Source organism: Myotis nattereri (assembly GCF_964212035.1).
Source record: "Myotis nattereri genome assembly, chromosome: 12".
In the NCBI taxonomy this organism is placed as follows: Eukaryota; Metazoa; Chordata; class Mammalia; order Chiroptera; family Vespertilionidae; genus Myotis; species Myotis nattereri.
Window position 1 is genome coordinate 72,878,443 of NC_138087.1, and position 26,273 is coordinate 72,904,715.

The 26,273-nt window shown below is 56.2% G+C and overlaps 1 protein-coding gene across 3 annotated transcripts in view; it reads left to right on the forward strand.

The window, feature by feature from the left end:
* The window catches only part of WHRN (whirlin), a gene marked incomplete at its 5' end in the record, with an annotated part of 64,010 nt that overhangs the window by 36,397 nt on the left and 1,340 nt on the right, over positions 1-26,273 (forward strand). Inside the window, 9 exons of one of the 3 annotated variants that reach the window (XM_081104182.1) lie at positions 5,597-5,799; positions 6,792-6,828; positions 8,264-8,476; positions 9,526-9,735; positions 12,933-12,965; positions 21,804-21,875; positions 23,141-23,654; positions 25,457-25,638; positions 26,150-26,272. In XM_081104182.1, the coding sequence (XP_080960308.1) occupies positions 5,597-5,799; positions 6,792-6,828; positions 8,264-8,476; positions 9,526-9,735; positions 12,933-12,965; positions 21,804-21,875; positions 23,141-23,654; positions 25,457-25,638; positions 26,150-26,272 (1,587 nt within the window). The remainder of the gene's footprint in view (positions 1-5,596; positions 5,800-6,791; positions 6,829-8,263; positions 8,477-9,525; positions 9,736-12,932; positions 12,966-21,803; positions 21,876-23,140; positions 23,655-25,456; positions 25,639-26,149; position 26,273) is intronic. The other 2 variants (XM_081104183.1, XM_081104184.1) reach the window with 2 other exon arrangements.

The following is a 26,273-nucleotide window of genomic DNA, read 5'->3' on the forward strand; positions in this document are numbered from 1 at the left end:
CTCCCAAGCCTGCGGAGCTCTTTCCCCAGGCACCTCAGGCCCAGAGGACGTGAGTGCCTGCCGCTGGTGGTTGGCCAGCTTTAGGGGAGGCCAGTGTCCTGTCCTTGCTGCTGTCCCTGCATGCTCTCCTCACAGCATCCCAGATCTGAGCCTGTCACTCGATGGGCTGTGGATGATGGAGGAGTCTTTCCTCTGCCTTGAAATGAAGGGCATTCCCATGGCCCGCCCTCCGTTCCTCCATCGCTGGTGATAAATAGGAGGCAGTGGTGACAAATAAAATCAAGCCACCTTTATTCGTTTATCCTTCCATGCCCTCCCCATCGGCGCCCGATGGCAGGCTGAGCAATATTGGACACTCCATCACTCTTTGCTCCTGTCTCTCCTTCCTCCGGGGGGTCGTGTCTTGATGAGTTCCAGGCGATGTGAATTTTTCTTGGCTAATTATTCTGAGGGCCTGGCTTTGGCCCCAGACCCGTACCCGTGCTTTCTGGGCCTCGGTCTCCCAGTCTGCAGGGCTGGTGGTTGCAGCCTCTTTGCCTCTTTACTTTTTGCCTTATTGACCCATGTCATCTAACTCAAAGCTGGCTTCGATCGGTAAGAAAAAGTAACATTTCAGTGAATCAACACATAGAGCTCTTAGTTTTTTTTTAGGTGCGGGGGGTGGGGGGCAGGGAAGTCAGATCAAGACCATTAAACATGCCAAATCCAAGTTCACAAACCAAAGGAAAAGGGGAAGCGAAGGGAAGTGAGTGGAGAGGAGGAAGGGCGATCCCTCCTGTCCCTTCACCAGTTACTAAATGCCTCCTGTGTGCCAGGCACATGCTGGGTGGGATGAGGGCGGCACAGGGTGGTAGGAAGAATGTGGAAAGCTGGGCTCAGGTGCTGGCTCCTTGTTCACTTCCTGCGTGACCAGTGACCGTGAACAAATCAGTTGACATCCCAACCTGTCGCCTCCACTGGGAAGGGAAGCGAAGGACAAGCTATTGAAAGCCTCTCTTGTGGCGTCAGGCTCTGTACCGAGTGGTCCCCTTTGGTTCTCACAAAAAGTGTGGGTAGTGTGATGCCCACTTTACAGGTGGGAATACTGAGTCTCCGACTGTACCTGAGAGCTGTGCGGGGCCACGTGGCTCCTCTGTTTGGTGGCCTGGTTTCAGACCTAGGGGCATGTTTCCATTGCACCCTAGGCATGGGGCTTCGGAGCCCGACAGCCCCATGGGGCTGCTGTGAGCAGCAGGGGACACTGGGTTTATTTGAAACTGGTTTGTGGACTCCAAATGACAATGAGCAAGCAGGCAGACAGCTGTGCTGACAAGGTCCCTGGACCTCGGGAAGCTCTGAAACAAGTAGAGAATTTGAGAGAGAACTGGACACGGAGAAATGGGATTCTCAGATCAACCCAGATGCTGTCGAGGGCTGCGTGGGGACCCCAAGGCCAGCCCCATCCAGAACTTCAGGTTTAAAACAGGCCCTGGAGGAAGAAGAAAGACGAGAGGATTGGAGAGAGATGAGGAAGACAGGATCACATACCCCTATTTGGTTGGGGTTTCCCAAGTATGATTCCTATTTCACACCTGTTCCCCAGGTGGGTCACACGTGAGCTGCCTCTCACAAATCTGTATTTATCTATCTATCTATCTATCTATCTATCTATCTATCTATCTATCTATCTATCTATCTAGGGGAGGGTGGGATGGGCTCGGGTGTTCAGACTAGGGTCGCTCCCAGGGCTAGGTGAGGCTATTTCGGACGAGGCTAAACTCTTGGGCTAGGCTCCATCTTTGGGGCTAGGCCAGCCGTGGGCAAACTATGGCCCGCGGGCCGGATACGGCCCGTTTGAAATGAATAAAACTATTGAAAAAAAAGACCGTACCCTTTTATGTAATGATGTTTACTTTGAACTTATATTAGTTCACACAAACACTCCATCCATGCTTTTGTTCCGGCCCTCCGGTCCAGTTTAGGAACCCATTGTGGCCCTCGAGTCAAAAAGTTTGCCCACCCCTGGGCTAGGCTCTGCCCTTCTGGAACGGGCTCGGCTGTTCGGGACTCAAATCTGTGTTTATTAAACAGGCCTGAGGGGGAATGCTAGCACAGCAAAACCTGTGACTTCTCAGATATTCACGCTGAGGAGGAGGCAGAAGTAAGTGGTGTGCTGGGCATGCAGGGACCGCACACAGGACAGGAGCCGGGCTCAGGGACAAGAAGTGAAGTTTGGTAACCATAGCGCAGACGCAGCCCCCACCCTGGAAACCATTGGCCCCGTGGTGACTGGCACGGTTCGCCAGGTTTAGCTAATAAAGATACAGGACGCCCGATTACATCTGATTCCAGATAAACCGCGAGCACATTTTTGTAGCAGACGTAGGTGCTGTGCAGTGTTGGGACACTCCCCTCCCCCCACCAGCCTCCCCGTGGAGGGCCAGGTGGACGCTCTGGGATGGAGTCGCCCTTTCCTTTGTTCCGAGCCCTGCAGGGAGAGGCTTGCATACACTAAACCCCATCTCCGAGGCTACTTTTTAAAATTAAACTGGCTGAAGTCACGTGTGTGGGGGGGAAGATTAAAATGGATTCCCTTCGCTTAGTAACAAAAGCCAAAGCTGTTGAGAGGGATCCTTAGGAAAACAGCACTTCAGCTGATGGAGAGTGTGGCCTGGGCTTCGGCTGGGGGAGCAGCTGGGCACGGGAGCGGTGGGGCCTCCGCTACTCAGGAGGGAAGGCGGGAAGCGAGGCCCCACTCCCATGCCCTGAGTGCAAGTGGGCCCAGCAGGGCGCCCGTTAACCCTTCGGTCACAGTCATTGTCACCACAGCACTGCTGCTTGGCATTGAGAAAGCCCCTGGGGGGAGAGGCTGGCAGGGGCACCAGGTGGGAAGTGGCAAAACCCACTCCTTCATGCAAAAGCACTTACTGAGCACTTGCCATGCGCCAAACCCTTTCCAAGGAGTCCACGTGGGGCTGCCCACATTCTCAGGGGCCTGGGATTCTCAACTAGGGAGCTCAGGGAGGCCGAGAGGGAGAGAGAATTGTGATATCATTGGTGGCAGGGGTAACAGGTGCCGATGACTAGGAAATTGGAGGACAGTCCTGGGCTAGTACCACTTTTTATACTCAAGGAAACTGAGGCACAGAAGCTATTGGGGGATTTGCTTGAGCTCACACGGCATGGAAGGAGCAGAGTCAGCGTTTGAACCCCGTTCTGATGAGTCAGCGTTTGAACCCCGTTCTGATGGTCTTTGAAACCCTTTAACCATGATGCTTTGCTGCCCCCTGGATTGTGTGTGTGTTGGGGGGGGGGGTCATTGGAAGTTTTTAAGAAAGGAGGGATGTCATGAAAGTAAAAAGTGGAGGAAAAATTATTAACTTGGTGCGAGGTCTGAGGCCAGTTTGGGTGTAAATGCCCGGAGGTGGGGTGCTGGCTCAGGAGCCCTGGCTCGAGGAGAGAGGGACCCAGGTTGGGGGCTGGAGGGGTGGAGGAAGGTGAAGGTTGGGTGCGACTTCCTGAAGGATCTGCTCGGGGGAATGAAGGCTGGGTTGTCAGAGCTGGGTGCTGAGGGAAGGCCAGGGCGTGCCGGCAGGTCGGTGGCTTTGGACCTGCTGGATTTGCAGAGATGCCGCGTGTCCCCAGGGAGAGCTCCTGGCAGCATGGGGGCCCTGGGGCCAGCCTGCGGGGGCTTGCACCCTCACTGTCCTCCCTCGAGTTCTGTGACCACCCCCCGTTCACCTAACCTCTCTGAGCCTGTGTTCTCTCTGCTGAGATGGAGAGCAATGATACCTGCTCTTCAGGATGCTGAAGATACTAAATAAGAAAAAGAATATGTGGAGGGACAGAGAAGGTGCCTGGGACACAGTCAGCATCTGGGCAACTGCGGTTTGAAATCTGGGACTCCAGGCTGGTGTGATGTGCTGGTCCCCCCTGGGCTGCAGCAGAAATGGTCCCAGAGCTAGGAGGGGGGTGGGTGTCTGGCTTTTCCTTCATTTGATGAATTTTTCTTCCCACTGTGTTCTGGGCCCTGGGGATACTGTGTGGGGAGGCTGACGGGAAAACCCACGGATAGCACAAGACCAAGCCCACGCTCGGTCGACTAGGCCAGTGATGGCGAACCTATGACACGCGTGTCAGAGGTGACACACGAACTCATTTTTTTGGGTTGATTTTTCTTTGTTAAATGGCGTTTAAATATATAAAATAAATATCAAAAATATAAGTCTTTGTTTTACTATGGTTGCAAATATAAAAAATTTTCTATATGTGACAGGCACCAGAGTTAAGTTAGGGTTTTTCAAAATGCTGACACGCCGAGCTCAAAAGGTTCGCCATCACTGGACTAGGCAGCAGGAGCGGTCGGTCTGGCGCACGCGGCCTCCCAGCGAGCCTGGTGCTGACTGGGTGTGCAGCAGCGAGCGTTGTAGGATGGGCTGCGGAGGCGGGGGCGCATGGGGCTCCTCCGCACACAGCATTGCTGGCACAGGGGGGACGCGGGACGTCTGCCTTTGTAACCACCCTGTATTGGGAACTCCCCGATGCAGCAGGGATGTTAAAAGAAAGGGTCTTGAGGACCAGGGTGTTGTTTCTCAGTCTTGACATCACCTCTGTTTCCCTCCCTTTCTTCTTCCAAATTCCCATTTGGCTCGCCTTCGCTAAACCCTGCTTTGAAAAATGCTGGGAAATCCACCTGGGGGTTGATCATGAGCCGTCAGCAGGCAGGGGACCTGGGGAGAAGGCAGAGCAGCCAGGAATAACTGGAATAACTGGCTTCCAAGGCTGCCCTTCACGGCCTCGGTGGGGGTGACGCTGCACAGCCCTTTCCTGGCCTTGAGCTGCAGGCCCCCCAGCATCACAGGAAGGAGAGCGTCAGACCCCGCGCCCCCCCCCCCCCGAGTTCAAACAAGACACAAGTGTTCACATGTGCCCATCTCACACCACACCACCTTCCCACCAACCTCGGCTGTTTTTGTCACATATTTCTTTTTATTGGAAGGTTAGGCGTTGTTGTTTTTTTTAATCCTTTCATTAAAAACGCGTGTTTTTTTCATTACGGAATTAAACGCCCTGCGTGTTATAAGAATCCCAGCGTATGTTATTGCTTTAACGAGAGGCTGGCTTCCCCATGTACTGCCTGTTTTCCGGAGTAAATGAGAATGTTGTGTACATCTGGAGGTGATGTGAGAATGCGTGCTGGGGTAAAGCTCTCCGCAGCGGGGCAGCGACGGAAGTGTGCCTTCACGCCTCTCGCTTCATCCTGCCCCAATCCCACCCCACCCCACCCCGGCCCCTGAGGGGGCTGTTGTTTTCTGGATAAGGGGGTCCTTGGGAAGCTGGTGGTAGACTCACCCCTCAAACCCTTGCTAGGTCAAGAGGAGGCGGCCCTTTCAAGTGACAGGAGCATGGGCTCAGGATCGGGATTGGAAGGTTGTCTGCCATGGACTTGCTGAGTCTCCCTCAGGCACCCGCACAACCTCTCTGAGCCTCGGTGACCTCCTCCTCGGCAGGCTGGCCGGCAGGAGAACTGGGACCAGGGCTCCGACGCCCCAGGCACGAGTCCGTGTCCTGCAAACAGCCCAGGTGACTGTGTTGTGTTGTGCTGTGGTCTTGGCAGGTCGGGGACCAGATTCTGGAGGTGAACGGGCGGAGCTTTCTCAACATCCTGCACGACGAGGCGGTCAGGCTGCTCAAGTCATCCCAGCACCTCATCCTGACGGTGAAGGACGTGGGGAGGCTGCCCCATGCCCGCACCACCGTGGACGAGACCAAGTGGATCGCCAGTTCCCGGATTGGAGACCCCACCACAAACTCAGCAGGGTCAGGCCCCACTGCTTACGTGGAGCCTCACAACCCCGGGCCCCGCTCTGAGCCAGCTGCGTCCTCCTCCCGCCCCTGCACCCGTCCTGATCTGTAAAGATTGCATCGGTTCTCAGCCCGGGGCCCCTTTCATTTCCGCGCACGACCTTGGGCGCGTCCCTTCTCCTCTCCTGGCCCGTTTCCCAGGGAAAGCCGAACTGCACCACGCAGCTCTCTTGTTCTTCGTTGGCCTCTGGCGAGTCACTTACCTTATTTTTGGGCCCTTAGTTGTTTGTCTGAAAAGTGAGTCTTAAACCCTGCCCCTCTCCCGGGTCTGTGAGAATCTCAGGAGTTACCCGGGTGGGAGGGTCTCAGGTGAGATGTCCTTGCTGGATGGCTGAGTAGTTACTACTGTCGGAATGTGTCACCTTTGGGTTTCCATCCCGAGTCTCAGACGGGGTGGTGCCCCTCCCAGGCCAAGCACACCCAGCGCATCTCTCTCTCTCTTCCTTCTCTCTCTCTCTCTCTCTCTCTCTCTCTCTCTCTCTCTCTCTCTCTCTCATTCCCTTCTCGTCTACAAAGTATTATAATTTTTAAAATTAGTTGCAAACATTTAAAAAGGTCCCAGGTTTCCCATTTTTTAAAAAACTGGATTTCCGGCTGCTGCTTAAAAACCCAGCTCCAGCCGAGTCGAATCTCTAAGGCTCCGTTCGCCCCGCCCCCCTTCCTAGGACTGGCCTGACCCCGAGGCCACGGATCAGTTGTAACCTTATTCTCTCCTCTCCTGCCTGGACTGTAGGTGCCTGGTTTTAGAATTGCTGTCCACGTGGCTTGACTGGGAGGCTGGGAACCGCCCATCTGCCCAGGGGTTCATGTTCATTGATAGCTCCAGCAGGTGGAGGCCGCAGTTCTCTCAAAGCTTTGCTCACCCCGCTGCAGACCTACCCTTTCCTTGCCCGTGCCCGTCTGAACTGCTCAGACGTGCGGCTGACCTTGCTTCTCTTCCTCGATAGGTTTCCTGGGGATCCCACCACAGAAGGGGCAGACAAGGTAGGTGCCCTCTGTCCCCAGGCGTCCTTGTCCTTGGCTGCTTCTGAGCTCCGTGGGGGGAGCTCTGGACCTGCCATGTGTGCCAGCGACTCACACACACGAGCTCATTCATTTGGGCAGTCTGTCTGTCCATCTTCCATCCCACACATGCCTGTGAGTGCCTCCAGGCTCTGGGCAGCCCCGGGACACCATCCCAGACACCAGGGTTAACAGCCACGAACAGAACAGATCAGATCCCTGCCCTCAAGGAGGTCACCCCCAGTGAAGGAGACACACGTAAAAACAAAACGAACTACGCCCATGTCCAATCACAGGAGATGCTCACTGCCATCACGACGAGGTGCTGGGTGTTACGAGAGAATGACAGATGGGACACCTAATTGAGACAGGGAAAGGCTGTCTGAAGTAGGAACAGGCGATATTTAGACTGTGAATGGAAGGTCAGAGAGAAATGAGTGAGAGAAAGGCTGGTGCAGGAGCCGGAGGGGCTGACCTAGTCAGAGGCCGCAGCCTGTGCCAGAGCCCCCGGCAGGCAGAGGGCGTGCCTGTTGGAAGAAGGGAGAGCCTGGGAGTGCAGTGAGCAAGGGGGGGCGGGGACAGGATGACCGCAGGTGGGTGGCCAGCTCACACAGGGTTTGGCTTCTCACCTGAAATGATGGGATGCCGTTGGAGGGCTTATGCAGGGAGCAAAATGAGGAGATCCATGTTTTCACAAGATCATTTCAGCTGCTGTGTGTGGTGACAGGGAGAGGCAGAGGGGAGACTGGTGGCATCCTAGACCAGTGACGGCGAACCTTTTGAGCTCGGCATGTCAGCATTTTGAAAAACCCTAACTTAACTCTGGTGCTGTGTCACATATAGAAATGTTTTGATATTTGCAACCATAGTAAAACAAACTTATATTTTTGATATTTATTTTTTTATATTTAAATGCCATTTAACAAAGAAAGTCAACCAAAAAAAAATGAGTTCGCGTGTCACCTCTGACACGCGTGTCATAGGTTCGCCATCGCTGTCCTAGACACTGATGATGGTAGAGACAGTGGCGGTTGGGGCTGGAGTGTGTGTGTGTGCCCATCTAAGTGTAGTCTGGAAATAAAGTTACTATTACCCCCGATTTAATAAGGGAGAGATTGAGACCTAGAGGACTAAATGGGAACCCTAATAATATTGCTTCCCTCTGAATGGTCACGAGGACCTGATGATACGTGTAAAAGGGCCATGTAAGACAGGAAACTGCAACTGCAGGAGGCCTCATGCCCTCAGCACATATCGGTAGCGTGTCCTGCAGGTTTGCCGGGGTGGGGAGGGGAGAAGGAGGCGGGGGGCAGGGGACAGGACCCTGGAGGGACCGACCTCATCCCGCGGCAGCGTGGTCGCTGGCCGGGCCTGGCCGCTGGCTCCAGGGCAGCTCCATCCTCTGTCTTTCATTCAGCTGGGATTTTACAAGGGGCCGGCCGGCTCCCAGGTCACCCTGAGCAGCCTGGGCAACCAGACGCGCGTGCTGCTGGAGGAGCAGGCGCGGCACCTGCTGAACGAGCAGGAGCGCGCCACCATGGCCTACTACCTGGAGGAGTACCGCGGCGGCAGCGTCTCCGTGGAGGCCCTGGCCATGGCCCTGTTCGAGCTGCTCAACACCCACGCCAAGGTGACCGGCACCCCCCTTGGGCATGGGAGAGGCTGGCGGGGGGCTGCTGGGGCCTGGCTGCAGCTCTCAAGGGCTCTGCATCCCTCCCTGCCTCCCGAGGCCCCCCCTCCTTTACTAAGAACCCACACGGAGTCAGGCCTAACGGAACCCTGGGCAGAGACTGGTGACCACGATGGTCCCCTGCCCGGGGAAGCCCACAGACTCCTGGAGAGACAGTCATTTAAAGTCTCCTGTGACCGAGGCCCTAACTAACACAGTGGCTTTTAATGCACATTTGGAATCATCTGGATTGCTTTCAAAAAGCAGTGCTTGGGCCCTGGCCAGTGTTGTCCAGTGGTTAGAGCGTCGGCCCTCACACTGAAGGGTCACAGGTTTGACTTCCATTCAAGGGCATGTACCTGGGTTGCGGGTTCGCTCCCTGTGTGCCCCCCTCCCCCTGTTCTGGGCACATGCCGAGGCAACCAATCAATGTGTTCTCTCTCTCTTCGTTGTCTCTCTCTCTCTCCCTCCTTCTACTCGCTCTCTCTGAAAAAGCAATGGAAAAAGTATCCTTGGGTGAGGATTTTTAAACAAAGCAATGCTTGGGCCCCACCCTGGCCTGTTCACTCTGCATGCACAGCTGTGGGTGGGCGTAGGCCCCCGGCAGCTCTTACAAGCCCGGTGCCTGCCGTGCTGCCGGCTTTGAGAACTCACCTGGTGGAAGTCGGAGGTTCCGAGGCTGCACGAAGGAAGAAGTGAGGGACCCACTGGGCGTGGTTGCATTTGGGAAGACCTCACAGAGGCAGTGCAGTTCGGAGAGAAGTGGGGGGAGGAGCTTCCGGTGTGTTCCGGTTGCTGCAGTCACGCCTGCTAAGGTGCCAGGGAGGAGGAGCCAGAGGGTGCTGGCCCAGCATCCGGGCCAAGGTGCTGGACTTTCTCCTGAGGGCAGTGGGGAGCCACTGAGGGTTGAGGAGGGGAGGCCAGTAGTCAGGGTGGCCTGCAGGTCACTGCAGGAGCCATCCCACCTGCTGGTGAGGCTCCCTGAGTGGCCCACTTGTCCCTGCCTCCAGTTCTCACTCCTCTCTGAGGTGAGAGGCACCATTTCCCCCCAAGACCTGGACCGCTTTGATCACCTGGTGCTGAGGAGGGAGATCGAGTCGATGAAGGCGCGGCAGCCCCCCGGCCCTGGGCCCGGTGACACCTACTCCATGGTCTCCTACAGTGACACAGGCTCGTCCACAGGCAGCCACGGCACCTCCACCACCGTCAGCTCAGCCAGGGTGAGTGTCCCTGCCCCGTCCCTGCACAGTGGCCAGAGGGCAAGTAAAGAGACAGTCAGCCCTCCGTATCCATGGGTTTCCCATCTGTGGATTCAGCCGGCCATGGATTGGAAATAATTTGGAAAAAGAAACCCTAAAAAGCCCCCAAATGCAAAACTTGAACCTGCCGTGCATCAGGCGCTAGGCTGGATGCGTGTGAATGAAGGGATGCCGGGCGCACTCTGTCGTAAGCCTGTATGCAGTGCTGTACCCTCTCACAGAAGGGACTTGAGCATCCAAGGATTTGGTATCTATGTGGGTCCTGAAACCAGCCTCCCACGGATACTGAGGGGCGACTGTCCTGGCTTTGGAGTGAGACCATCGGGTTCAAATCCTAGCACCACCACTTGCCAGCTCTCTGCCTGCCTTTCTGAGCCTCAGTTTCTGCACCTGTAAAAACCTCATAATAGTGGAGGGCCTGCTGCGTGCCAAGCACGGGCTCTAGGAGAGAAGAGATATGGCCCTGGCTCATGGGGCTCACAGTCTGGGGCGGGGGGGTTGGGCTGGGGGAGAAAGAAAAGATCAAAGCTAATGAGACAGGTGGGAAAAATAATGATAATCCGAGGGAGGCTCCATGAGAAACTGAGGGGGGCGCTCACAGCAGAAGAGGCGTGGTGATTTGGCTTTTCCCCGACACGCCCTCTTGTCATGAAGCCCACACCCAGCCTGGTTTTCTCTTACACTGTCCAACCCCCCTCTCCCCCCCGCAAGAGCATGTGGTCCATCTCGGGGCGTGGTTCTGCCCTCAGGATGCTCAGAGGCAAATTAATCCCAGGAGGCCTCGCAAGGAAGGGGCAGAGGAAATGGATTGCCGTCCATTACAGGGAAAATCCCATCATTGCTGTCCCTGTCGGGGTGAGCGGGAGAGCCGGGAGGGAGGCTGGGAGATCTGACTGGGCTCCATATTCTCCTTTCCTGCCTGGATCACTCCTCACCACTCCCCGTGGAAAGGGAGGGATGGTTGAGTTGCCTCAGCATATTGTTCCCAGATGGCGAAATGGCAACTCTCGCAGTAGAGTCTTAATTAGACTTGGGACGTTGTCCTGCTGCAGGAGCTGGAGCTCTGAGGGTGCAGTGATGTGCAGGGCTGCGGACACAGGTGGTTAGTGGGCACAGAGGGGCCTGCAGCCACCGGGAAGCAGCCTGCAGTGGGCATACCTTCCCCTTGCAGATCCCAGCTCCCAGCTCAGCCTGGCTTTTTTTTTTTTTTTTCTTTTTTTTAAAGCTCTGGGTGAACTTCTACTCCTCTGCCTCCTACCCCTACCACTGAGTCACCTTTATCCCCGGGGCTCCTTATCCCTTCCTGGGGTGACCCCGGAAGCTGCTGTGCATTCCTGTAGGCTCTGGATGTGGCTGCGGGGGAGACACTATCATGCTTTGGGATGAGCAGGTCACTCTGGGGCAGGGAGGAGCTGTCCCCACCTGTGTACACTCTCTGATGTGCCCTGATGATGGCCACATGAGGCTGCAAGGTACCGAGTCACTGCTGTAAAACCCGAGGTCAGGGGGATTGCAGGCTCCAATTCTGGGTGCTGGGATGGGGTGTGTTCCAGCCTGGGAGGCAGAAGATTTAGGTTTAGCCGTGGTTTCTCTGGGCCTCAGTTTCCCATGTGTAAAATGGTCTGATGTTGTTACTGGTGCTGGCCACAGTAGCCCAAGGCCCTGAGGGAAGACTAGGCTGCGGGACTCGGAGGAGCCAGGGTGACTATTATGCCCGGGAAGGGCTTTGGGCAGGGGTCCCAGCCCAGAAAAGTGCTGCCCGTGGCCAGTCTAAGCCACAGGTGTGGCAGTTCACCCTGCCCTGCCAGAGAGACCCTGCAGATTGGGGCACCCTGGGGAAGGCTGAGTTCAGAAAGGCCATGGGATGACTTGGAGCAGGAAGCTTTGGGGGAACGGATGGAAGGGATCCCCAAGCTTCAGATGTGAGTAGCTATGGAAGTCTGTGACCCACCAGGTAGCAGATGCATGTCAGATTAGGACTAACCAACGCCAGAGTGAGCTCTCAGAGATGGATTCTTCTTTATTATTTTTTTTCTTTTTTAATTGAGCTTAGAGAGAGGAAGGGAGAGGGATAGAGAGATAGACACATAGATGAGAGGGACATCGGTTGGCTGGCTCCTGCACATCCCCTCCTGGGGATCAAGCCTGCAACCTGGGCATGTGCCCTGACCAGAATGGAGCTGGGGACCTCTTGGTTCATGGTTCGATGCTGAACCACGGAGCCGCACTGCCAGGTTCAGAGGTGGATTCTAAAGCAAGATTGCCCAGGCAGGAGAGGCAGCGTGGAAAGGTCACTTCACCCCTCAGTGCCTCAGTTTCTCCCCTTGCATTGGAACTGCTTTCCCAGCTGTTGGAGGATGCAATGATGAGCACCTCCCTGCTAGTGCCAGCACCCAGAGATGCTGCCCACAGCCCAGGGCAGGGGAAGCCTCGGTTCTTAACGTCCTTTCCCAACCTGGCAGGGAAGACCCCCCCCCCTGAGGATTTGCACCCAGGGCCTTGCAGACACAGGGAGGCTTCTGGAAAGCGCTGGGCTGGGCATCTGCCACACCCTTTCTAATCTGCATCCCACCCAGGGCCCTCCACATGCACAGCCAGGCTCCTTTTCTCAGACTGAGCTTTCCTGCTGCACAGGCTTCAGCCTCCTGGAAATCCAGGTTTCCCCTCATCAAGTCTTCTGAACAGGGTCCTCCTTCAGGCTCTCCCTCTCATTAGCAGGTGTGACCTTGAACAAGTCACATCCCTTCTCGAGCCTCTGTTTTGTGTGTGTGTGTGTGTTTTTTTCCACATCTGCCAAATGGGAGTAATGACCGCAGCGCCACCTGCTGGAGAGTCTCAGGATTGCCCCAAGGTGAATGACCATCTCCTGAAGGTCCTTCTCGAGGACGAGTGTCAGTTCTGCAGAGCAGTGAGGTTTCCTTCATGCAGGCAGTTAGAATGAACGTAGCAACAGGGCCTTTTCTTCCCCATCCTTCCATTACCTCTGACCATAAGCCTTCGAAGTAAAAAAAGAGAATTGTGTTTATTTTTCCTGTGTGTGTGTGTGTGTGTGTGTGTGCATGCCTGCACGGGTTTGGGGGTTTTTCTGTGCCCAACCCATCCCTAATATTTATTTGATGTATTTTTCTTTTTGCCTTTTGCCCATCCTTTCTCCCCAGGAGCGGCTGCTGTGGCTTATAGACCTGATGGAGGTACCGTCCATTCGGCTGGGTGGGGCTTTGGGAGTCCCTTAGTTGGGGCAGAGGTAGAGGGGCTGTGGCCCTTCCCGCCTGCCACCCCCTTATGTCTGCACTCAGCCACGGAGGGCTCTGGGGTTCTTCGTGGTGCTCACTCTCTCTCCCCAGGTTTCCTCGGGCTCTGCCATTCCTTGCTGTGTGACCTCGGGAAGTGGTGTCACCTCTCTGAGCTCAGGTTTAGGAGATGTAAAGTGAGGATGTCATTTCTGTGCTGTGCAGCTGTGGAGAGGCTTCTTGGCCCTTCACATGTCACTCTGTTGGCCTGGATGTTCTTCCCACTTTACATGGTATGGCTGCCTCCTGTGTGTTCTTTGACCCTTAGTTCACCTGCCACCTCTTCCGAGTAGTCTTCCCTGATTCTCTCCAGACTTTTAGCCTCTGGCTCCTCCAGCACCCTCGACTTCCCTTTGTCTTGGCTCTTGTCTCATTATATTCTAATAATCTGTACCAGCTGGGCCTGTTACCCACCTTGACCTTGGGCTGCTTGAAGGTGGCGACTGTATCCCCTGGTGCTTAGCACAGAGCCTGGCCCATACTTGGGGCCGTTTTTAATAACAGTAGCTGGTGTTTGTCGGGAGTTCGCCATGGCACTGGCATCATTATTTCCAATCATATCTTCTTTGACCCTCCCAGTAACTAGTACATCACTGCTACGATCTCCATTTTACAGAGAAGCTCAGAGAGGAGAAGCAACTTGCTCCTTGCTGCTCAGCGTTGCTCAGCCAGCGAGTGGTAGAGTCAGGATGCACCCCGGGCCTGCTGGCCTCTGAGCTGCTGCTGTTAACCCCTGTGGCCTGGCTGTGATGCCTCCCTGGAGGAGCCCACCAGCTGCTTGTTAACCTTATCCATCTGTCTGTCTGTCAGTCTGTCTCTCCTCCCTCCCTGCCTCCCTCCTTCTCTTCCTCTGTTCTGTTAACAGTGCTGACTGGGTGCTCACTGTGTGCTGTACACAGTTCTAGGTGCTGGAATACAGTACGAACAGCAAAGAAATCCTTTCCACAGTGGAATTTGGGGTCATGCTGGGGTGTAAGCAAAATAAACCACTGAAATGCTCAGTATAAGTGGTAAACGTGCTAAGCGGAGAAATAAAGCAGGAGGGGATTTGGGACGGGGTTGGGTGATCAGAAAGTGACACCTGAGTACCGACGGGGAAGGGGTGGGGGAGATATCCATGCCCATCGCCCACTGCTGGGAAGAGCACTCCAAACAGAGGGAACAGCGGGTGCTCCCTGAGGCAGGAGCGGGCCTGGAGTGTCCGAGCAAAGTCCAGGGGGCCGTGTGGTTGGAGCAAGGTGCATGCAAAGGGAGGGCCATGGCAGGTCAGTGCTGAGGACTGGACGTTGACTTTGACTCTGAGATGGGAGCCACTGGCAGGTTAGAGCCAGGCTGACATGGTCTGGCTTAGCTTGAACCGATGTCTCTGATCGCTGAGAATAGACGAGGGTGGGTGTGTACCAAGAACAGGTTCAGTCCCGGGAAGGGCCTGGGAGGTTGTGCAGCCTGAGCTGCTAAGGGGTGTGATGACGAGCTCTGCAGGCACCAGCTCTTCCTGCTGCCTGGCTAGTCCTGGCCTTGGTGCCTCCTGGGAACCCCCTCCTTCCACACACGGCAGGGCTCGGACTGGGCACCTCCTGCTGCCTGTGTGCGGAGCCACAGGACAGAAACGCCTCCTCCTGGAAGTCCTCCTGCAGGAGTACAGAGCACCAGCCCCATCCTGGGTGCCAGGAGCCCCACAGCCCCTCTGCTGTGTCCCTACCATGCAGTGTGCCCTTTACCCACTGTCGGCCACAGTCTTCCCATCTATTTGACCAAGGCAGACACCCCCACCCCAGGCTCCTCTATCTCAGATTCCTCTCTCTGTGGGGAGGTGCCAGGAAACACTCGAGGGGAGGCACAGAAAGGAATGGCAACCCTGTATTCCCACCACGTCTCTGTGCATTCGGACGAGGGCTGCAGCATTACTCCAGAGACTGAGCCTGAAAAACAACGTATGCTCACCACTGAGTAAGTGCCAGGCCCTGGCCTGCAACAATGCCATGTATTCGTGAGCTCTGGCTGAAGCGATGCTGAGTAACAAACAACCCTCCAATTTGGATGAACAATTGCCTAAAACATTTCTTTCTTACGGCCCAAATCCCTGACCTCATGGAGCTCACACTAATACCTCCATTAATATGCCTGTCAGGTGCTTCGGCCTCTTCCGGAGTTTGTCTCCCCAGGTAAGCAGGGAGAGCTGGTGGGGTGCAGGCAGGGACCACATCTTTCTCCTGTCTGTGTCCCCAGGGCCAGCCCAGGGCTTGGCACAGAGTGGGAGCCCAGGAAATGTGGAGCAGAAGCTGAAATGAAACCGCACTCCCGGCCACTCAGGATTCTCTTCTAACATTCCGGCCTCCCAAACACTCCTCCCTTGTCATAGGAAAATGTCCTTTGCCTGGCACTCGGACAGGCAGGGTGGCAGGCAACCGGCTACCGGTGACCTAGATGCCCCAGACGGTTGCTCCAAATGGAGCCAGTTTCCATTCTGCCCTAATCCCCTGGCTCATGCTGCCCTCTGATCAATCCCAGGTCAGACGTGGCTCCTTCTGCAGCCTTTTCCCTCAACCACACGCAGTCGATCAATGGAAATCAGATGCAGCCCTCCCCCAGCGACAGATTGTGTTTATTTCCCATGTGCCTAATAGAGACGCAGCCCTGGGAACTTCTGCTGCCTCCGAACAATATCATTCCTCTCCCATGAAGGAGGCGGCCCGCAGAGCCGAGCGCAAGCACGGCGGCCTGCCTGGCAATTCCGAATTCATCTCGTGCAAGCAGGGCGGCGGAGGCCTTCAGTGCATGGGATCTGCAATCCCACACGTGACTCTCCTGACTAGTAGCCGCGTCACCTGGGGCAGGTGGCGTCAGCTTTGGGAGCCTCAGTGTCCACATCTGTGTCCTCGGCTGAAAGCCCAGCTCTCTGTGGGTGTCCTGAGGATTCAGTGAGATCAGGCGTGGACTTGCAGGCGTGGAGTTCATGGAAGTTGATTTTATTGCTACTCTAAAGGCTGGCAAAGGGCACTGCAGAGGAAATGGGTTATAGAGGTCACGGCCAGCCTGGTACACATGGAGCAGATGCCATTGGGAGTGTGGGGCGCAGCTGGGACTTGCCCCAGCCTTAACCACAGCCCCTTTACACCTGGATTTGGGAGGTTTTGCATGCCCAGCCTCTCTGCCTGGAAGGGGCTCCCTGGGCCTGCCTGAGGGTGAGCGCCTGCCTCTAAAGACCTTACTGCCCTTCCCCCCTGCAGGAAGGTGAGAAGGGGGTGCAGGGGTGGTTGTCAGCCTTTTGCTGCATCAGCCTCCTTGCTCATGGCCTCCATGCCCCTCCTCAGCCAGGCTAAAGGAGGGTGGAGACGCTCAGGCCTGTCTCAGACCCCAGGGAGAGCAGAAGAAACCCATCTATTCACTCACTCACTCACTCACTCACTCACTCACTCAGCAGGCTTCCGTGAGCGCCTCCTGCATGCCAGACTGAGCCGGGCACTGTAGCCGTGAGCAAGACACCGCGCCTGCCCTCCTGAAGCTCAGCAAGTCCACTGGGGAGGCAGCCTCAAATCATCTATAGAATTCACACTCCGATAAGTGGTGGAAGGTGGTGTGAGAGCCTGGGATGGGGGCCCTGACCAACCTGGGGCATCATGGGTTGGTCGACGCATAACCACTGAGCCACACCCGCCGGGCTCCTTCTTCTCTTACTCTCACTCCTCCCTCTCGTCCCCCCGTGACCTTGAGGAGCCTTTGTGACAGTGCTCAGCTTTTCCACCCGCCTCAGGCCTCTCCCTGTGCATTTGGGGCAGATGTGGGGGGAGCCTGTGGTCCTGGCATCAGAGTAAAGCAGCGTGAAGAACAAAGGGCTGAAAATAGCACCTTTATATAAGAGCCCCCCATTGTAATGGGGGACGGAGGCCTAGAAACCAGGGAACTGGGCCGGAGGGAAGGGGGGCGAGGGAAGGGCCTCATTTTGCTGAGTTGGCACCTGGGCCATGCGCACCTCCATTTCCAGGATCCGGAGTCCTCCTGGCAGAGGCTGGCACAGTGGAGTGCCCTTATCACTTCATTTCATCTTGTCCCCAAGTCCCTTCAAACCGGACTCCTGGGATATCCAGGCCCAGACAGGGCCAACTCAGACGCTAAGGTTTTTGGGTGTTTTTTTTCTCTGAAAGGAAGGGAATTTTTGGAACCGCCACAGATTGGAGGCCGAAAGAGATGGGGCAGCAGGTGCTGAGGGCATCCTGGCCCTTGTGGGAAGCAGTCTGGATAACAGTCAGACCTGAAATAAGATTCAGCTTCCTGCCCCATCCTTGCTGTGTGACCTTGGGCAGGTTGCTTCCCTCTCTGAGCCTCAGGCACCTCAGATTGGAATGCGTGAAAGATCCCTCTGGGTCTAATGCTTCAGCTGGGCACTGGCCTCAGTGGGTGCAGGAGAAAAGGGGCCCCAAGAAGCTGGGGGTGGGGGAGGGGTGGCCAAGATGCTCGTGCCGACTCCCTGTGAGCTCTGACCTTGATCCTGCTCTCAAAGCCTCTTCCCCAAGCATTTCTGCTGATGCATCCCCGGGCTCTTAGCCTGCTGTCTGCAGCTATTTCAGATGCACAAGGAACATGGCTTGGGGACTCGGGGCTCCTGAGCGTCTGGATTCGGCAGATGGAGTCTGGCAGGGCTGGGCTCCGACCCGTCTGCCATTTGCTCCACTCAGGCCTCCCTCCCAGGGCTGGCCATTTGTCCTGCTCCTCCCTCCCCTTCCGCCTCCCATCCCTGCCCTCAGTCATGCTCCAGGATCCCATTAATAGCAGAGAATGGCTGAGACCAGGGGCCAACAATGGCTGTGCTCTCTCTTGGTCCAGAGAGAGCCACTCCTGGGGCCCTCTAGTTCCTACAGTAGCAGGGCCCTATCCAATTCTGGGTCAGGTAGCGGCTGCATGGGCTTTGGGGTCCCCCTGGCCTGGGTTAGAAACCTGATCTTCTGTACAATGGCTATGTGACCTTGGACAAGCCACTGCCCTCTCTGGATGTATGACTCTAACAGGGGTGGGCAAACTTTTTGACTCGAGGGCCACAATGGGTTCGTAAACTGGACCGGAGGGCCGGAACAGAAGCATGGATGGAGTGTTTGTGTGAACTAATATAAATTCAAAGTAAACATCATTACATAAAAGGGTACGGTCTTTTTTTTTCTTTAGTTTTATTCATTTCAAACGGGCCGGATCCGGCCCGCGGGCCGTAGTTTGCCCACGGCTGCTCTAGAAGATGTGAGCTGGGGGAGATCTTAGTGCCTGTCTCACACTGGGAATCTAATGAGGTCACGTACGTGAAGCGCCCAGTAACTGAAGTGCCTGGCACACAGTAGGTCCTCCAGTTTGTAGTTCTCTGATCTCCTTCTCAGAGAAAGTCACGCCTCCCCTGTATGTCCAGCACACATGCTTGTTCTCAGGCTCTGGGTCCTTCCCCCTCTCCCGGTCCCTTTTCCAACTGCCAACCCCGCCGTGGATCCTGAACAAGGATTCTGGAGCAGCTGCCGTGTGTGTGGCCCTCTGGTGTTGGGGACACAGGGGCCCACTCATCTTTTATCTCCAGGGCCTTCTCCATAAGTCAGGCTGCCTGATAAATACGTGTTGAGTGACTGAGTAACTGCTGCAAGTTCCGGATGTGTCAGCACAGGAGAGAATCCTGTGTCTCGGTCCCACCAGGACTGTCACCTGAGTCTCCATCGTGGCTGCAGGTGGAATCTGGGGGCAGGTGACAATGCTGCATTGGACGGTGCTGGGGGCCCCTCTGGTCTTTGCGGTAGGCGTGTCCCAGGCTTCTGACGCTCTTCGTGTCTCCTGCTGAGGTCAGGATTGTGACTGCCAACCCTCGGGAAGTCACTGCATGTACCCAGCCCCACCTCGCCATTCACCTGAACGGTGGCTGGCGGTGGTGCCCGCTGGACTGTTTCCAGGGAGCACTGGGCGCATTACATGTCGGCGTTTGGAGGGGGTTGTGTGCGAGGGCTGCGGCTTCCTTTCCGCCGAGGTGTTCCTATGGGGCCAGGGCATGTTCTGCAGCTATTCATTCTCTCGGGCTCATTTGCAAGATCTCAGACTTCTGGTGTAACTGCCGTCTCCCCTTGTATATTGTGCCAGGCTCTGTTCTGAGCATTTTTGTAGGTGTGAATATATCAACCCCATGAGGGAGGGATTGCTGAGACCCAATTTTACAGATGAGGAAACTGAGGCACAGAGCAGTTCAGTGACTTGCCCACCACCGTCAGTGGAAGCGGCAGAGCTGGGTGTGATCTCAAAGAAGCCAGAGCCGGTGTCACTAGTCAGTGGGTGGGAGAGCAACCTCATCACTCCACCTCCCGGGAACCCCCAACTGTCCTGGCATCACTGAGGCCGTCAGCAGCATCTTCCCGGGAGGCGGCGTGCAGGGGACGGGGCTGGAGAGAGCAGGCGCCCGTCAGGGGAGCCTCAGCTTTATTGGGAAATGGGGCAGTCGTTCCAGCCTGCGTTTGCCCGAGAGGCATCATGGGACCAGGTGAGGAGCCCTGGGAGTGAGAGGCTCAGAGCCGGGAGGGCCGAGCATCCTGTCCATTGGCGGGTTCCCATGATGGGCCTCCGTGATCGTGTGCCCTTGGCCCGCCCAGAATGCTCAAGGCTTCGGGAGGAGCCCTGGAGACGGGGGTCCCTGAGGATGGCCCAGCAGCCTCTGCCCTAGGTGTGGAGTCGGGCGCCTTCCATCCCCTCCCATTGCCCTCACCCTCATCCAGGCCACTGTGCAGCCCCCCATGGTGAGCGGTAGCCACCTCTCTCCACTCTCTGCCTGCGTAGGCCTCCTCCCCGTGACAGCCAGAGCGATTGGCCGATTCATTTACTCCTCAGTCCACCTGTGGACTCATTAATTTGCTTAATAAATATTTATCAAGCAGCCACTGTCCTGAATGCTGAGGACAGAGTAGGGACCAGGCAGTTACAAATCCTGCCTCTTAGGAGTGTTTATCCTACTGACAAAAGCACATTAATAGTATAACATCAGGTGGTGATCAGTCTTATACAGAAAAACGGCCAGGGGTTAGAGTGGGGCGTGTGTGTGTGGAGGGGGCGGGGGGTGGGGGGGATCAGGGTGCTGTTTTAGACAGGGCTGGTCCAGGAAGGCCTCGCTGAGTCAGAAGAGCCAGTAGCCCTGTGGGCAGAGGGAGCAGTGAGTGCAAAGGCCCTGAGGCAGAACCATTCCATCCGGTTGGCAGGAGGAGTAGCAGGATGAGTACAGAGTTTGGAATTTCCTCCAAGTAGGAAGGAAAGGCCTGAAGGGTTATGAGCTGGGAGGGACATTATCTGACCTGTGTTTCAAAGATTACATCTTGGCCGCTGGGTGAAGAATAGTGATCAGTGCAAAGGAGAAAAATAAAGCAGGGTCGGGTGGGGCGTGTGGTTTCCGGTGGGAGGTGGTACTTCAGTAAGGTCTTAAAGGAGGTGAGCTAGGTGAGCATGAAGAATGTTCCAAGCAGAAGGAAGAGCTGTATGGAGGCCCGACGTGCCTGCATTGTTCTAGTGTGGCTTGAGAGAAATCGTGCAAAGGGGAACTTCGCAGAAGGCAAACTTGACCTGTGTCTCCCCGACAACCCACTGCCCTCAGGTCCAAGTAGCTCCATGCTTGACTCATGTGGAACCGCTGGAAGATTCTCAAACATCCTCTACCTTTCTGCTTTATGTATGACCTACCCTCTGAAACACCCCTCTTTCCCTCCTTTGTTCAGCTTACCCACAAGACTCAGCTTTCATCTGTGCTCACTCCTCCAGGAAGCCTTCCCTGATAACCCCTCCCCCACTGCATTATATGCCTGTGCTTCCTTACTCTGTGCACAGTGTCCTCTGTGCTTGCTTGTGTGAACCCCACTGTCTTTAAGCAGCTGAAGCCAGGGGTCATGTCTAACCTCCTCTGCGTCCCAGGCCCTGTCTGTATGGAGCACTGAGATGACTGGGTCAGTATTGATCTCTGCACTTGAGACTTGAGCTAGGAGTTGGTCATGGAGGCTTTGCCATCCTGGGTTCTGTGGGGTGGAGAAACGGATCCTAGAGCCCTCAGGAGAGCCCAGTTTAGAGAGGAGCACTGGTTGGCCTCCCGAAAAAGGCCCAGAGATGGCCTTTCGGCAGCTCAGTGTCACTTGAGAGAGCATGAGGCTTCTTCTGGTGAGTTAGGGAAGGAAGGAGGAAATGGGCATTTTTGCCAAGTAACATCCATTGAAACCTTAACCATTCTCCCCTCCCCGCTCCCCGCTGTTGGAACCATTAAAATTAGAAGAGGGAGAGAGGGATGAGGTGGGAGGAAGAGGGAGAGAGAGAGAGAGAGAGAGAGAGAGAGAGAGAGAGAGACTGACTTTTCCCATCTGCCTCTCATTTGCATCCTGCCACTTGCACACCTGCCTGGGGTTGTGAGGGAGCAGCAGAGCGCAGCCTTGGTTTGGAGGTGCTGAGGGTATTGAGCAGCACCGAACTTCAGGAATTCCCAGTAAAGGTCAGAGCCACCCCACAGCATCTCCAGGTTGTTCCGGGGAGGCCTGGAAAGAGCGAGTCTCAAAGGAAAATTGCTTTTAAAATGACTAGCAAGGAAACTGACATTAATTTTAATGCATAAAATAAATTCCAGCGGAGAGGGACCGTCAGGAGTCACATAAACCACGTGCAGGTGGCGTAGGGGCCATAGACCCGGAGTCTAGAGAGCAAACTGGTTTCCCCCCCTTGGTTTATGTTTGCTCACGTTGTTTCCTCCTCCATTTCTAGAACACTCTGGACCTGGAGGAAACGGGCCAGGCCGTCCAGGGCAATATGAACGCCCTCCCAGATGTTTCCCTGGTAAGAGGCTCCCTGGCCCTTTCCTTGTGTTTTGCCCTCCATCGTCTGTGTGGGCCCTGGAGGCCGGCTTCTTGGTAAAAGCCAGCGCGAGAGGACAGAGGACTGGGCTGTTCAGATGCAGACCCAGGCCTGTGCACAGTGTGTCCCTCCCCTCTCTCTAGCGCCACCAGAACGGCTCCTTCCAGGCGTTTTAGGTGGGGCTTGTCAGGCTGTTTGCTTGCCCCGTTGGTGTCACTCTGTCTGAACATTCGCATAGCAAACCCTGAAACATGGAGCGCATGGCAGAACGCCCTGAAGAGGTCCTGTGACTGGGATGGAAATGGAACTTGAACATGACCTTTGGCCCAGGTGCACACAGCAGCAGGCGAGATCACTTTGTGATTCTGACCCAAATAACTCTCGAATGGCTTGGGCTCTGGAGCCAGGCTGCCTGGGTTCACATAGCACCTCTGCCACTGACTGAGTGACTCCAGGCAAGTTTCTTGGCCGCTCTGTGCCTGTTTTCCCACCTGTAAAATGAGGGTAAGAAGAGTGTACCTCACCCGTAAGTCTGCGGCAACAGGCAAACTAGCTACTGTAGGGAAAGCTTCTGGAACGGCGCCCGCGCTGCCGTAGAGCTGTGGTGTCGGATATTGGCACAGGCGGAGGGGGACGAGTAATGACAGTCTCCGTAGCTGCCACTCACCCGGCACCTGCTGGGCGCCAGGCACCTTGCTAACCCCTTCTCCGCCTCCCCCCCTCAACATCCCACAGCTCTGCCGGCAGGTGGCTTCTCCCACTGCCCAGGGGTGCACTCAGAGAGGTGCAGTGCCGCGCCTGGGGCCACACAGCACCCCAGCCCCTGTCTGCCTTCCTCCTGTCCACACCCGCTGTCTCCAGTCCTGTCACACCTCCCGTCTCTAGCTGCTAAAACAATCTCCTAAAAAGAAAAGCCAGAGAAATGCCTTTATTGTTTTTCCATCCTCCGCATCCCGGCTTTAATTATGTCTCGTCCCCTGTGACAAGCCCTGGCTGATGCCAAGGGCTTCAATTCCCAAAGGTAACGGTGCCGTCCCCAGAGACGCAGCCAGGATCTCCAGGCTTATCAGCTGCCGAGATGCTGGGAGAAGTTTTCCACCCGGTGTTGCATTATTCAGCGCAGTGTGGCCAAGAGCTGACAGAGCTGGGACGGAATTCCAGCCGGGCCGGGCCCACTCTGCTGTCCGATCTCCCCTCTTCCAGCCGCAATGGGCTCTGACTCCTACTCCTGCTGGGTCTTTTGGCAGGATGAAGTCAAGTCCACGGCCGAGGGGCTGCCTGGCTACAAGCTGCCTCCTCCCCCACCACCTCTGGCCCAGCCGAAGAAGCTCGGAAGTCAGGACCAAAAGCCACCTTCCTCCGCCTCTTCCCACTCGGGCATCGTCTTCTCGGCTCCGCAGAACCGCAGCCCGCCGGCTGGCACCGCACCCACCCCAGAGGCCCCCTCAGCGCAGGACTCGCCCTCCTCCCCCATCTACGCCTCCATCTCCCCCGCCAACCCTGGCGCCAAGCGGCCGCTGGATGCCCATCTGGCCCTGGTCAACCAGCACCCCATTGGTCCCTTCCCACGGGTCCAGTCACCCCCGCACCTGAGAAGTCCCCCCGCAGAGACCACGCTGGCTGGGGGCTGCCTCCCACCACCCTCCCCCTCGGGGCGCCCAGACCAGACAGGCACGAACCAGCACTACGTCATGGTGGAGGTGCACCGCCCGGACAGCGAGCCCGACGTGAACGAAGTGAGGGCGCTGCCCCAGGCTCGCAGTGAGTACCGGCAGGCACTGGGGGCTGGGCTGCGGGGCTGCTGTGTGATCTTGGGGGTTCGTCCTCTCTGGGTTGATCTGCCCACCTGCACAGTGAAGGTTAACAGGTGCTCACCCAGCGAGGGGTCTCCTAGCCCCGGTGTTCCCCCCAGGGAGAGGGTGGCTGGGGAACAGGGTCCTGTGCCCACACTGAGGAGCTTTGGAGTCAGACACACGAGTGTGAGTCCTGGCTCTGCCGTGTACCAGCTGTGTGACTGTGGGCCCGCTACTGTGCCTCTCTGAGCCGCCTCCCCATCCTCGAATGGAGGTGGCAGTGACAGCCCTGCCCGGCTGCTGTGCGGGTGGGGCTCCCCCTCCTGAGCCTCCAACCCCGTCACCTTGCATTCACCTACCAGCCTCCCCAGAGACTGAGCTTGTTGAGGGCAGGGGTGGCTCCTGCAATCTTCATCCCCCAGGACTTGGCACGGAGAAGGTGCTGGGGGGACGGTGGGCGCTGGAGGTCTCCTGACTTGGGGCTGCAGGGTCAGAGTGCAGGATGGACCTACCAGGAACCCAGGAAGCCAGCCCCAGGCTGTGGCCGGAGGGAAGGGAGGAAGCCTGAGCCCTGGGCAGGCTCCCCTCCTCCTGCAGAGTTGGGCACATTTTGTTGGATGCTGCTGCCATCTTGTGGTTAAAGTGATATGTGGGGGGGGGGGCCCTATGGCCTGGAAGGTGGTGGATGGGTCAGGGCACCCTTACTGAGTGTCTGCTGTAGGCCATGCAGTGGGCAGACTAGGATGCAGAGTGCAGAGTCCCATGTGGTGAGAAACCCGAGCTGTCATACTTGGATCACTGCTGCTTCGAGACCTGGCACTGAGCTGGACACGCATGATTATAAGGGCTAACCATTGTACAGCACCGTCTTGCGCTGGACACTGTTCTAGGGACTTTGCCTATATTAGCTACTCATCTAATCACCCCCAACAGTCCTGTGAGGCTGGTACTGTTATTACCCCTATTGTATGGATGAAGAGGCACAGAAAGTAACTGTGGAGCCAGGCAGTCTAGCACACGTCTGCTCTCTTGACTGCTTCACTCTGTACGTCGTATCTATTGGTCTTTATGGGAACCCCATTGGAGAGGCGTCATTGCTTCTGATTAGCACAAGGACATGGAGGCTCAGAGAGGCTATGTCACTTGCCCAGCGTTGCACAGCTGGTCAGAGGGAATTCCTATCCAACCTGCCAGACATAAGAGTGTGTGTTCTTAATGCAGGGTCTCAGACTCAGAGACTAGCCATCACACACATAGTGAAGCAGCTGGAATTGACCGGTGAGCCAGGGGGGCATGTGTCCACACTCAGCTCTGGCCAGTTGGGTTCGTGCAGGGTGCAGACCAGGCATGGAAGAACTTCCTTTTTTTTTCTCTCAAGAAGCTAGAAATTTAAATTTTATGTGAAATCTCCTAATTTGAATGTGTTGATCCACCATTAAAAACTGACAGCATTGTATGTGTTTAAAGAACAATAACCCTACATCTGTGGGCTGGTTTTGCTCTCTGATCTCTGTTCTAATCATTACACCAGGGGCAGTCAGGGCAGACATCCTGGAAGTGGCAGCCTTGGGGCCAGGCCCAGTTGGAAGGGCAGGTCTCAGTGGGTAAAAGAGAGGTACCCTCCAGCTATCCCCAACCACCCAGTCTTTGCCCAGGGAATCCCCCCAAGCCTTCCAGTCTGCAGCTTCATCATCTCCTCCAGGAAGCCCTCCCTGATCCCAACTGTATAAATCACATTCTCCTCCTATTCCCCCTCCCCCCCCCCCCCAGCAGCCTCCACACTCTCTCAGCTCTCGGACAGTGGGCAGACTCTAAGTGAGGACAGTGGTGTGGACGCTGGCGAGGTGGAGGCCAGCGCCCCTGGCCGAGGCAGACAGATGGCGTCCACCAAAAGCAGGAGTAGCAAGGACCCACCTCGGAACGAGAGGAGCACAGAGGGGGCAACCAAACCGGTGAGTGAGGAGGAGGGGGTCACAGAGGGTGAGGGGAAGAACAGGAAGTCCCTGACCAGGGTTCAGCTTGTCAAGTTACCATAGGGAATGGAGCAAGCCCCTCACTGGAGGGGTATGGGCACTGGAAAGGGTATTAGCTGGAGGCCCAGTTCAAGTCCTACCTTTGCTGTGACACTGACCAGCCGAGCCCTGAGGCTGGTCTTGAGACCCTTAAAGCTCAGTCCTGACATGGCGAGGTGGCTGGGGGAGGTGGGGGGAGGGGTGGGAGGGGGGCAGACCTGGATTGAGTCCTGGTGCCACCACCAGGCAGCCTTGACTGCCCCTTAACTTCCTGAGCCTCAGGGATTTTTGTAGCAATTAGGAGCTGAGAACACCAAGTGCTTAGCTTGCTGCCTGGCATATTGGAGGCTCCCAACACAGGCTGGCGTCTGAGCCCTGCTGTCCTAAAGCTGTCATGCCCAGGCCTATACACTGAGAAGGCCTTCGTCACTGGTATCCTTCATACCCACAGCCCGGACTCTTGGAGCCCACATCCACCCTGGTCCGAGTGAAGAAAAGTGCGGCCACCCTGGGCATCGCCATCGAGGGTGGCGCCAACACCCGCCAGCCGCTGCCCAGGATCGTCACTATTCAGG